Source organism: Pezoporus flaviventris, unplaced genomic scaffold (genome assembly GCF_033815535.1).
Source record: "Pezoporus flaviventris isolate CSIRO_AGI_PZ_B2104156 unplaced genomic scaffold, CSIRO_AGI_Pfla_v1 ptg000047l, whole genome shotgun sequence".
Taxonomy (NCBI): domain Eukaryota; kingdom Metazoa; phylum Chordata; class Aves; order Psittaciformes; family Psittacidae; genus Pezoporus; species Pezoporus flaviventris.
In genome coordinates this window covers 14,144,476-14,157,551 of record NW_026892595.1, presented here as the reverse complement: position 1 = coordinate 14,157,551, position 13,076 = coordinate 14,144,476, and the positions used below count along the sequence as shown (strand labels likewise).

The window sequence follows — 13,076 nt, the reverse complement described above, 5'->3', positions numbered from 1 at the left end:
GGACTACAGCCTTTCATAATGTCGCGGATTGTGAAGAATTAACACAAGTGTTACAAAAATATGTGATTTTACCTAGACTACACTAGCCTACAGACATTTTATTCAATGACCATTTTTTTAAAAAGCAGTTTTCTTCAGTGAATATGGTGTTCTATTTGGAAAATTTGCTTTCTGCAAAAGGTTGCTGAAGCTATGCTACTAACGAACCAAAATGACTACTCCTTTGGGTATTGGTGAGACAATATAACTAAGAAGAAAAAAAAATATTTAATTTCTTTGTAATCATTAACATTGTGTTATTGCATTCAAATCAGTGGATTAGTCAATTATGTGCAAATTTTCAAACAGTGGCACAAGCATTATTGAGGCTATAAGATAATTATATCCCTATATTTTAGAACAAAGATAACAGTACCACAGTTGAAAAATCTTTGGTGACAGTTCATGAAGAAAAATATTTTCAGGTCTGTGGTTTAGATACCTTAGAAAACTTAGTAGTGTAGTGTGGAGAATATTTTTTCTTTTCCCCGTTTTAGAATATAGGCATTTGAACTGTATGGTGAATTGCCATAACTTTGATGTCCTGTAAATGAATTTACAGGGTCAATTTTCACAACAGAATTTCATTCTGTTCATAGAATCAGAATCATAGAATATCTCACGTTGGAAGATCCAACTCCTTGCTTCTCACAGGACTACCTAAAGCTAAACCATATGACTAAGAGTGTCATAGAGACGCTTGTTGAACTCTGACAGGTTTGGCATCATGACCACTTCCCTGGGGAGCCTGCTCCAGTGACCAACCACCCTCTCAGTGAGGAACATTTTCCTAATGTCCAGTATGAACAGCCCCTGACACAGCTTCGTTCCATTTCCTCATGTCCTGCCACTGGTCACCAGAGAGAGGAGATCCTCTCTGGAGCTCTCTGGAAGACCTCCCCCTCCGCTGCCCCCCCTAAGGAAGTTGTGTACTGTGATGAGGTCACCCCTCAGCCTTCTTTTCTCCAAGCTAAACAAAACAAGTGACCTCAGCTGCTCCCCATAAGTCCTGCCCTCAAGACTTTTCACCACCTTGGTCACTCTCCTCTGGACACACTCTAATAGCTTAATGACCTTCTCCTATTTAAATGTCCAAAACTGCACACAGTACTCAACACGGGGCCTCACCGTTGCAGTGTAGACTGGGATAATCACCTTCCTCGACCAGGTAGCTGTGCTGTGCTTGATGCACCCCAGGACACAGTTGGCTCTTTTGACTGCCAGGGCACACTTAACTCATGTTCAATTTGCCATCAACCCAAACGTCCAAATCTTTCTGTGGGGCTGCTCTATCTTTCCCCTAATTTGTATGTGTAACCAGGATTATCCTGTCTCAGGTGCAGAATGTGGCACTTGCTCTTGTTAAATTTCATATGGTTGGTAACTGCCCAGCTCTTTAGTCTCCCTGTAAGGCCCCTCTAAACCTTGAAGGAGTCCACAACTCCTCCTAATTTAGTATCATCACCAGACTTAGGATACATTCTACTCCTGCACCCAGATAATTTATAAAAACATTGAAGAGCACTGGCCCTAAAACTGATCCCTGGTGAACCCATTATTGACTGGCCGCCATCCTGATGTAACTCCAATTTACTGTAACTCTTTGAGCCCAAGCCAATTGTTCACCCAGCGTGTTATGCACTTGCCTAGCTGTATGGTGGAAATCTTGTCCAGAAGGATAGTGTAAGAGACAGTGTCAAAAAAAGAAAAAAAGCCCCACAAATACACTGGCTTCCCTTGGTAAACTACATAGGTGACCTAGTCATAAAGGGAAGTCAAGTTAAACAGGACTTTCTCCTCAGGAACCTATGCTGGCTGTGACCAACAACTGCATTGTCTCTCAAGGGTTTTCAGTAACTCCCAGAATAACCTTCTCCATGATTTTACCAGGCACTGGAGTGAGACTAACAGGCCTATTGTAGTACAAGAACTTATTAAAAGTAGCTGTGCTTCTCCCTGAAGCTTCTCTCCTGCTTTTTGTGTAAGTGCTCAGTTCAGGAAGCTTTGTGTAGAAAAAGGCCTTTTGCTGAATTCTAAGCATGAACTCAAAACAGTGGGTATTCAAGGAACTAGCTTCAGAGAAGCACAGTGTTCCGAAACACTAGTTCTTAAAGACCTTCATGTAAAATATGAGCTATGTAACACACCAAATGCAGTAACAGTCTTGTGTACAATAGGTGTGTATTTATTCTATGCTTTCTAAAATTGAAATATAAAATCAGGTTGAATTTTTATAGGCTTTAGGATGTTAAAAAAAATTGTCAGTTTTGTGGAAAAAAAAAAAGCCTCTCCCCATTTATTCTTTGTATGCAAATGACTGAAGTATAAAGAATCTGCAAGTTTGAAGAAGGTATTATTGATCAGATCAAATATTTACTGCAGAGATCTAAATTAGGCTCTAAACACAGAAGTCACTTTGACTTTCTTATTAGAGCCCAAACTCAGTGGGCTGGAAGTTAAATGCTAAATTGCCATTTTTCTTATTGACTATCTTCTTCATAAATGTAACTGCTGTCTGACAGTTTTTTACTATTTATTTGGAGGATATTAAAGAGTTCTTCCAAGAAAATCCTGAACATCATCAGAAAATCTCCCTGTCATAAAAATTAAAGTGTGAAATACTTTTGGTATCAAAGGTCAATTATTTTAAAAACAATTACCACAAAAAAAAAACAGCATTATATTCTACCAGAACCTTTTTATTAGTTTAAGATGAAGAATTGCAACATAAACTTAACTTTTGATTAAAACATTTGTGTTCCTATTGCAGATTGCTACAGAAGCCATAGAAAATATTAGAACTGTTGTTAGTTTGACCCGAGAAAGAAAATTTGAGTCGATGTACGGAGAACATTTGCACGTACCATACAGGTATAATAACAATAACCAAGCTAAAAAAATCTGTACTTAAATAATAGAATAAATTACAAACATTTACTTGGACAAACATGGATTTATTTGTTACTGTGTGTGATTTAATGTATAATAACTCAGAATTAATGTAAATATTTGCATATTTTTTATTAACAAATGCAACCAACAGCCAGCATTTTTGTTCTATGATTTAATTAATTTTCTGTGATGAGTATCTTCTATTGTGAAGTCACTTGGCTTGGAAAAATGTTAGTTTTAGGTGAGGCTTGGAAGTCAGCTAATCTCAACTCCTACCTGAAGTGGTTTATATATTTAATTTAAAACTTTTACATGTAAGCTGAATATTTCATTAAGCCATTTTTCAAAATAGGAATAGGATTGAAAACATTGGAATAATTACTCATTTATTTGTGACTAAAAAAAAATGGAATATAAATCTGCCTGGGCTAAATCAAATTTTAAAAAGCCTTACAGTAAAAAATTAAAAACATAGTGTCAATTAGATTTTATTCCTTTGGAATTCAGAGTTTCATTTCCAGACATCCATAAGAAAAGTAAAGGAAATGGCGGCATATGTACACAGATATAATGGGAGACAAGTAGAGGTACTGATAATACATCCACCAAAATAACCGAGTAGTTAGAGCACAGTGCAGGTCATAAAGTTTATTACTTAGCATTTTTCTCAGGCTGCTGGGTTATGTGTCCATATGTCACAACATGTAGAACATCGCATTACCATTCTCAAGGTGACATTGGTGGGAATGCTCCAAGACTTTCATCTTAATGTTGTTCTAGTATAAATAAGAATTTACTGCCTTATGGTCAATTTGTCTGGAAGAAGTAGGATATGGATTTTTCAGTTAATGTTTAAGTGCATGTTAAGCCACTGATTAGGCAAGGGTATTCTATATTATAAAAATTGAGTTTAGGCCTTCTGTTATTCTGGATTAATGTCCAAATCTGTCAGAAGTCACAACAACCTCTTAGTCAACAAAACCCTCACTTGCGAATCTGGCTTCTGTTTGTATTGGTTTGGGTTTTTTCCAGAAGGAACCATACAGCTGTGACCTGTGAATAGCATCAATATCATTAAAATATTTTCTTTCTTTTTTTCTGGTATCATTCATAGATGCAGAAAATTTTCTCTCTGCCTTGGTTTTAGTTATAGGCATAGTTTTATCATCCAAAATCTAGTTTCTGCCTCATACTTGCAGGCTTAATCTTATCTGAGAGAGGAATTTTGACTGCTTACATTGAAAAGAAACAGATTTTCAAGTATATAGTATTGAACTGCTTAATAGCTTTGTTCCTTGTTCAACATAAAATTGCAAGTAAATCAAAAAAGACACAAAAATTTGGCTTTAGCTGTAGATGAGCTAAGAGTTCTGCCTTTTTGTTTTGTTTTTTTTCCTTTTATGTGATGCAGTAGTACTATTTCAGATGTGTTACTTACATCTTCAAAGTGGTAATAATGGACAGAACTGTAAAATGTTTTAACACTCAAACTAGGAAATGATAAGACAATAATTACACATAGTAGTTAAGTTGTCATCTTACTCCAAGCCGTTCTTGAAATTAAATAAAATACTGGAAACGAAACTTTCTCTTGAACACTCTTCCTCTCTAATAGGAGACAAAGGATTGTGTTGTTTGAATACAGTTCCCACCTGTAACAGTATGACCTAAAGTCAATTAATAGGTTTTTTTGCAAATCAGGACTTCAGTATGGTTGCACATTTTTATGAAAATATGCATTCTTTTTTACAGAAATTCTGTGAAGAAGGCACATATATTTGGATTTTGTTTTGCCCTTTCACAAGCAATGATGTTCTTTACCTATGCTGGCTGTTTCCGGTTTGGTGCCTATCTAGTGGTAAATGGATACATGGAGTTTAAAAGTGTGTTTTTGTAAGTATCTCTTTCGCAATCTTTTTCTGTCAGTCCAGACAATTGTCTCTGTTTACTGCTGTAGATACTAACCCATTGAGTAAGCTATAAGAAAACAGACGAATTCTTCTGTAATTAAATATAATGAAAGCATATTACAAAGTAGATACTTCAGGTGACTACAGAATCTGAGCTGTTTGGATAGACCTAATTTTGGATTTCTTTTTCTGTATTTTTTGGGGACCATTATGTTTTCCAGAGTTTGAAATGGTATCCTACTTATGCCAGTTTTTTAATTCCCACAATCCTATTGTTCATGTAGCATGAGGTCCTCTGTATGTTCTGTAAAAACCATGGTTGTACCTGTTTATTGAAGCATAATAATATTCTAAAAATCTTTTTAAAGATTAGGTCATCAGCATCTTTTTTATTTCTGTGTCAGGTTTATTGATTGAAATTTGAAATATTCTCTAAAATACACATGAAATAATTGGGTAACGGGATTCCATAAGGTAGATGCTGTTCACTAAAATTAAAAGATAACTGAATTATTTTAGATGACTTTTTGATAAGAAGCTTGTTTACTTAAATCAGCCATCTTTGTTTGGGAAATGGACGTCTGAACCATGAATGTAAGAACAGTATGTAGAGTATTGCACAAACCCATAGTCAGGTGGAGCATTTTATTTTTAATTTAGATGGGCACTGCAAATAAAATATGATTCTGATTTGCAGTATTCTTAGAAAATGCATCCATTGCAATGTGAAGTTACACAAGGAACAGTACAATTATTTGTCTCTGAGGGTACTTTATATAGGCTTTTAAGGGCAGAAACTGTACAAAAATTAAAGGAATAATTTTGAAATTATAGCTTATACTTAGCCTCTTTCTTTTATATTTTGGGTTTTTAATCATTGTTTACCTCATCATGTGCCATAATACCTAAGAGCCCCTATCATAACCAAAGTTCCATTCTTCTAGATCGTACATAAACTCAGAATACATATAATTTGTAATTTAAAAGGCACTAACTCAATACAGGCCCATGGAAACAAGTATGAAAAGAGTGAGATTCTACCAGTATGGATATCAGTGACCTGAATACCTAACAAAGGCCAATCAGTACAAAATCTTATTGGCAACCTGATTAAAGGTAGATAGCACAGCTTATTTTGACTGATACTAGGCATTAGAAAGTGTCTGCATCCCAACAGCTAACTGAACATCTCTAGCCAGCTCGGTGAGTGTACTTCCTGTGCCTCAGTTTGTCTGACCTAATACTGTGTGAGCCCTTCAAAGCCGTTCAAATGCAGAATAATACAGATCAGTTTATAAAGCTTTAAAGAGAAAACATAAAAATAATATAAATTAATTTATTTTACTTTGCCTTAACACAGGCTAAGAGTTCTCATAAGTCAATTTCTCCTTCTCAGTGATGAGTAATTTTATGTGGTGTGGCAGTAATTAATAGCTGAGGACATCAGGCTCTTAAACCATTCTAATGTAGCCTGTAAAGATACATCTAAATTCACCATAAAACAACAATAGTACAGTTTTCAATCTTCTTTTTTGTGTTGTAAACCCTTCAGTTTCTTTCCAGCAAAGCTGTCATAGCAAATTAAATCTTTACTGTCACCTTATTACATGCTTGATTTCTTATTTTCATTGATGCCTTAAAAATTAATCACTAACTTCCAGAGGTCATTGAACCATAGAGAAGAAACCACAGCAATATTGGAACAGGATTAGAGTAGCGATTTTACCACCCATCCACCACTTTCCTCTTAGCCCCAGTTGAGACTTAATGCAGTTCACCAGTATTAATAATTAAAGAAATTAGTCCTAATAGGTAACGAAAACATTGAATTTGGAACAGTCTTGTTCATCTCATGTCCGTAAAAGAGAATAAAAGACATTTCTGAAGCTAAATGAGTATTTAAAGCAGTTATAGTTGGTTACTACTTTATTCTTTTTAAATGTAACCCCTTTTTTCTCTGAGCAAAAGAAAAAATTGACCACAGTCCCATTTCCATTGACTTTTTCTTCATTGTGTATTTATTGATTTTTCTCCCCCTGATTTCTTTTTATAGAGTGTTTTCAGCTGTTGTATTTGGTGCAATGGCGCTAGGACAGACCAGCTCTTTTGCTCCAGACTACGCCAAAGCAAAGATATCAGCAACCCACTTGTTTCTGCTGTTTGAAAGAGTACCCTTAATAGATAGTTACAGTGAAGAAGGAGAGAAGCCTGTAAGTAAGCCAAGTGTGATGGGCAATATTATTTATTGCCAATATGGACAGTATTCTTCTCACTCCAAACTCATTTTTCTTCTCTTTCTGCTTACTTCCTTATGTCAATGTTTTCTCAACACTTTACATAAACACACCATGGACTATGTTCTCTATTGTGAGTCCAGCTTTTGCCTACACTGCCTAAATGTTATTTGTGTCGAAAATCTGGTTAAGGTGCAACTTGTGTGGAATCCAATCAGCAGAATTATGAGCATTTTCAAAGTAGTTCAGTGCTGTACTTTGATTTTATAGCTTCACAAATATTCAAATCACCAGGTTAAAGTCAGCGTTCCAGCAAATGAAAAACAGTTGATTTCAATGACCATGGGGGAGGGAGGGAAAGACTTTGGCAATTTTGTTTGAATCCTCTGTCAAATTGTTTTAAAGATGTAACACGAACATTATTTCAATTGCAGGAAACATTTGGAGGAAGCATAATGATCAAAGATTTGGCATTTAACTACCCAAACCGACCAGGAGTCAAAATCCTCCAAGGTTTGAATCTAAAAGTAGAAAAGGGACAAACTCTGGCTCTTGTTGGTAGCAGTGGCTGTGGAAAGAGCACTGTTATTCAGCTGCTTGAGAGATTTTATGATCCACTTGGTGGAGAAATGGTACGTATTTTTGTAAGAACATGTCAACATGTTAAGTGAGGGTGTGCTTATTTGGTTTGATGTGATAAAGTATAATAGATATTCCTAGTTTTATTTTAAACCTATTTTTCATGTTAAAGACAAATAGTGGCTCATGAGAGCTCTTTATTTAAATGTGATGAATAACATAATGGGAAAAGGCCCTGTTTCTCACATTATAATGAATTCATAAAACAAGATCTGCATGGTAAAAATATGACTGATCCACAGCCTAATGAAGGCTTTGGATTCAGAGTGGTTTTCCTGAGGTCTTTATGTTAAGAACACTTTAGAAGTTATTAAATATATGTGTCTACATCTGTATAATAAAGTAATAGAATTTGCCATCTTTTCTTTCCTAAAATAGTGAATATTGATAAAAAAAAAAATATTTTATTGGAATTTTTACTTGTCAGAAACATCTTTCAGAGTATGCCCACTTTCCAAGTTATATATTGTGAATACTTCAGTAATTTTGGTTTAAAAAACATCTAGGTCTTCCCACACTACTTATTCAGCAACCTTACATGTTTTTTTTTCACATTGTTTATTGTTGTTTTCTTTTTGACATAAATGTGATCAGACATTTTGATTGAAAAAGAACCCAGACATTTTGTTTGAAAAAGAATACATACATTTTGGGTTGGGTGAGGTGAGAATAAGAATGATTTCAGAAGCTTTCTTTGCAGAGATGCTCACAAAAGGTAAAACAATACTTAAATAAGGCCTAGATGCAAAGGGCAAGATCTTTTTCAGTTTGAAATGTCCAAACAGGTCCAGTGTAGCAAACTGATGTGTAGAAAGAAGCAGCATAGAACTGAGTTCTTTAGTTTCATCAGTGATTTTTCACATCAAATTAAGAGCAGGGAGCAGATCTTAGCAGCCTGAAAATCCATTGGAATTCTAAGGAAAAGAGGTGGCAAATACCAAAGTAGTTGAAAGCAATTTTAGCCTTCAGGCTTTCCCCTCTGCCTTTACATTCACATATGTGGAAATGCTGCCACTCATTTCAGTGGATTTTGAATCAGGTTCTTATGATCTCCTTCCTTTGAAAAACAATTATATTGGCTGTGAATTGGCTGTTCTAGCACAAACTGTGGAATTAGTAGACTGATTATATCCAGTAGCCATGCTATGAAGGGGCAGCTCTTCAATTTATCCAGCTGATCATGTCACAGAGCCTGAGCACTGCACTGGGTGATTCTGGTGGGTATGTAACAGCCCTCTGGATGATCTGGTATATTTGTGTCTGAGTTGATATTACTTGTATAATTATGAAACTGATCTATCCAGAAAAATAATCTGTTGTCATTTATCTAACAGACAATGATGGCAACTCAGTAGCCAAATTTTCAGGAGCGTGAGAAAACTGGCTAGAAATGACATCGTATGGAATCCAGAAGTAAATTTGTCCATTGTCAGGCATTACATCATAATTAAATTTAAGATTGGATGCTTGGCTTACAAGTGTGTGAATGAATAAACCCAACTCCTCCTTTATTTAAATGGAATTCTAGTGCCAATCTGTTCTTTCAGTGGGAATATATATGTGAGATAGAGGAAAGTTCTCACCTGAAGAAAGAAATGAAAGAACTTTACACAAAGTTATCTGACGTTGTCTCAGCATATCCTATCTTCCACTGTCTTCAAAATCGTCATTAAATCTTGACGCAAGAAAAAGGCCTGAAGCAGCAGAAGGGACTATCCTCACTTCTACATGATAGCCCTTTGAAAATTATGGAACATAGAGAAGGAGGGCAAGGCACTATGTATCGCTAAGGAAAGAGCTGCAATTGCATAACTTCTGTGTATAAATTTACAGTAAATCTCAAATGCACATATAGCCACGTGACTAAAATTCAAAATGTTTGGGTTTTCAGCTTTTTGATGGCAAAAATACAAAGACACTAAATATCAAGTGGCTGAGAGCTCAGATTGGTATCGTCTCACAAGAACCGATCCTTTTTGACTGCACTATTGGTGAAAACATTGCATATGGAGACAACAGTCGGCAGGTGTCACATGAGGAAATTGTTAATGCAGCAAAAGAAGCCAATATTCATTCCTTCATTGACTCTCTGCCATATGTAAGTTGTTCCTTTTCTCTCCTACTCAGAACTGGAGGTGATCTACTGTGGCAGGTTAAAAATATGTCCATTTATGATTCCCTGGAATATAATCATTCCCTTAGATGCAAATAGATCTGAAAATGATTTTAAATCTTATCCTTTCTGAACTGTGTTTGCCATTCTCATTTTTATGCTGGCAGACTCCATTGTCAGATGGAGAGCTGAACATTTAACATGTCAGGGAAGAAAATCCACAATTAAAACTAATTGAGAGCTGAAAGTGTGGGATGGGTTTTTTAACAGATGAGCATTTCTTTTTAAGCTCCTATTTATCTCAAGCATATGTAAAAGATTCTGCGAGACTGACAATTTTCTTACACTTTTCTTCCAGTTACCCATAGTCAGAATTTATATTTCCAGTATTCCTACAGTTAAAAAAAAATACTAGGGAAGTTTTTCTCATATATATCTGACCAACACATAATAATGTAGGAATTAATATCTTGTGTCAGATGAAAGGTCTGCCATACAAAAAACTTGGCAGTGAACAGCAAGACATGTTTACAAGTAAGTCAATTTCTAACCTGTCAACTTGTATCCAAAACTTCTGACACAAGGAATTTGCCAGCTTAGTTGTACGTTATATATATTCAGCTTAACTTCAGGTTCTTAGGCTGCTTTTTGCATTTCTTTAAAAAAAACACAAAACAGCATAATTTTTTCAGATCATGTTTAGTTTCTAATGGTTTATCAAGATCTGCTCTTTCCAAGACTTTGCAGAGAAATATTCTGTTATATAATGATATCTCATGAAACTTTGGTGCTTTTTGCAACCAAATATGTAATACCTCGAACTACACGAGTTTGTCTAGACATGACTGTTCGTCCTTAACTGGCATAACTAAATGTCCAAAACTCTAGAATAGATACAGATGAAGTGTATAAATGTCTATGTCTACATATATAATTTGGCATGAAACTGATGCATCTTATACATAGCTAGCTTGGAGTGTTTAAACTCATGACTTGATCCCCAATATTGCCATAGACTATCAATGAGCTTTGTTTTTTTTATCTCCTGATAGAGAATTATGTTGCCTTCCAACTTTACAGGTGTTGTTACTTTGAGTTTATAAAATGTGTGATGCTACAAAGAAGTCTTCTAGTGAAAGAACTGTAGATCTGTGGCAGATAGCAATGCTGGTCATCTGTTTTCAGAGAGCTATTGGCATGGAATATTCACTTCATAGATGTCAGGGTCCATATGCTTAAATACATGCTTCAGAATCGATTTGCATGCATAGTATGAACTTAATATATTGTTTCTAGAAATACAATACCCGTGTAGGAGACAAAGGAACCCAACTTTCGGGTGGCCAGAAACAACGTATTGCTATAGCCCGAGCTCTTGTACGTCAGCCCCAAATTCTGCTACTGGATGAAGCTACATCTGCCTTAGATACAGAAAGTGAAAAGGTAACTTGAACCAAAAATCCAGAGTATAAATCTATCTTTCTTTGTATTATGATTATTGTTTTCACTCCCACATATTAAAGCCCAAAGCTGGAAATATAGTGGTTTATATAAATTACATGTTATGCTAATAATAGACAAATATAAAGGTTTTACTCCTCCTTGCCAAAAAATAACCTGCATTTTTTTGCGTCTGTGTGGCAGTAAGCAAGTTGAAGTAGCAATGAAGAAAGCATTTCTTTGCCTGGAATTCTTCAATTGAAAGTGCTATCAAAATTGAATCAGAAGTCTCAAACTTCAGAAGCTGAAAAGACTGAGGATGCTGCCAGAGAACTAGGAAACTGCCAGATCTTGCTTTCATAATTTTTCTTGCTTCTCCCATTGCTCTCTAGTCCTTGCTATATGTTCATGGCTAATATGCAAACTTCCAGTGAAAAAACTGCTAGAACATTTCTTTCTTTTTTTAAGCCTAAAGCCATAATCTTGGTGTAACAGAAGTACAGTCTAGGTGTAGAAAATTAACAGATTCTACGAAAGTACTTACTATTAATGAGGCAAATGTTATAAAAAATACTATTACATGAAAATCTCAAACCCTGTGGACTAAGTTTTGGTCAAACCTATGCATGAAAACATCAGGTTTGAGGGGGAAATGCCATTAAACAATTCCAGGCTCTTTTGTTTTCTTAATTATGTGCCAGCTAGGTACAGAAATTTAATCTCATATTTTATTTTTCATTAATAAATATAAGAAATAAGGAAAAGAAAGCAGAGTTTCTTATTAGTGTTTTTCTGCCAGTGCTAGCTTTAATAAAAACATGATTCATGAGACTCCCTGAGAAATCATGAGAACTAGTATGATAATAGTTGACCCAAGATTACTGATTTAACTCCCATATGTTAATCAGTTATGAAGGGACCTCTGGAGGTCTCTAATCAAACCTCCTCTTCAAACAAGTGCCAATACTGAATTCAAACAAGAATGATTAGTGCCGTGTCCAGTAGGGTCCTTGAAAATATACAGGCAGATTCAACAGTCTCTTTTGTTCCTGTTCCAATGCTTAATTATCCTTGTGGTGAACATTTTTCAGAACCTCCCGTTACAATTTTTAACCATTTTCTCTTGTTCTCCTGCCATGCACCTCAGTAATGAGCTGTTTCTATCTCGTCCTCTTAGCTATCATGGCATCATCTACTATGACAGTTTTGACTCTTTGCCAACACAAGCCAATTCTAAAACAGGAAGCTAAAGCTACAGATATTGCCTTTCTCTCATTGTCATATTGCAGTTTAATTCACAGATGGCAATTGAGGTATATTTCACTACAGCTGCCATAATAGTTCACCTTGTGGTTTGTTCATTGTGCAGATTGTCCAGGAAGCGCTGGATAAAGCCAGAGAAGGTCGCACCTGCATCGTGATAGCTCACCGCCTCTCCACCATCCAAAACGCTGACAAGATTGCTGTAGTCCAGAATGGCAGGGTTGTAGAGCAAGGGACCCATCAGCAACTCCTGGCTTTAAAAGGCATCTACTATTCTCTGGTCAATGCTCAAAGTGGGTCGTGCAACATATAAATTAAAAGCAGTAGTTATCTCTGAATTGTCACTGTAATTATTTCAATACTGCTATTTTCGTCACTGTAATTATTTCAATATGAGTAGACAGTCTTGATACTTTTGATTTTCCTCCTTCCTTTCATAAGTCCTATGAAAACAAGAAATACTAAGTAAATATGTACCATTTTATCACTACTATTTTTCATTATTCAAAACACTCTCCTATGTGACCAACACAGAAGCCTATTGCA

General features: G+C 35.6%; 1 protein-coding gene across 5 annotated transcripts in view; it reads left to right on the top strand.

Moving 5' to 3' along the window:
* LOC133276965 (ATP-dependent translocase ABCB1-like) overlaps positions 1–12,868 on the top strand; it is a 55,105-nt gene extending 42,237 nt beyond the window's left edge. For all 5 annotated transcript variants that reach the window (XM_061468389.1, XM_061468390.1, XM_061468392.1 and 2 more), the window contains 7 exons: positions 2,810–2,910; positions 4,684–4,824; positions 6,895–7,051; positions 7,510–7,707; positions 9,606–9,812; positions 11,124–11,270; positions 12,637–12,868. In XM_061468389.1, the coding sequence (XP_061324373.1) occupies positions 2,810–2,910; positions 4,684–4,824; positions 6,895–7,051; positions 7,510–7,707; positions 9,606–9,812; positions 11,124–11,270; positions 12,637–12,843 (1,158 nt within the window). In that variant the 3' untranslated portion in view covers positions 12,844–12,868. The remainder of the gene's footprint in view (positions 1–2,809; positions 2,911–4,683; positions 4,825–6,894; positions 7,052–7,509; positions 7,708–9,605; positions 9,813–11,123; positions 11,271–12,636) is intronic.
* Positions 12,869–13,076: the final 208 nt, after the last annotated feature.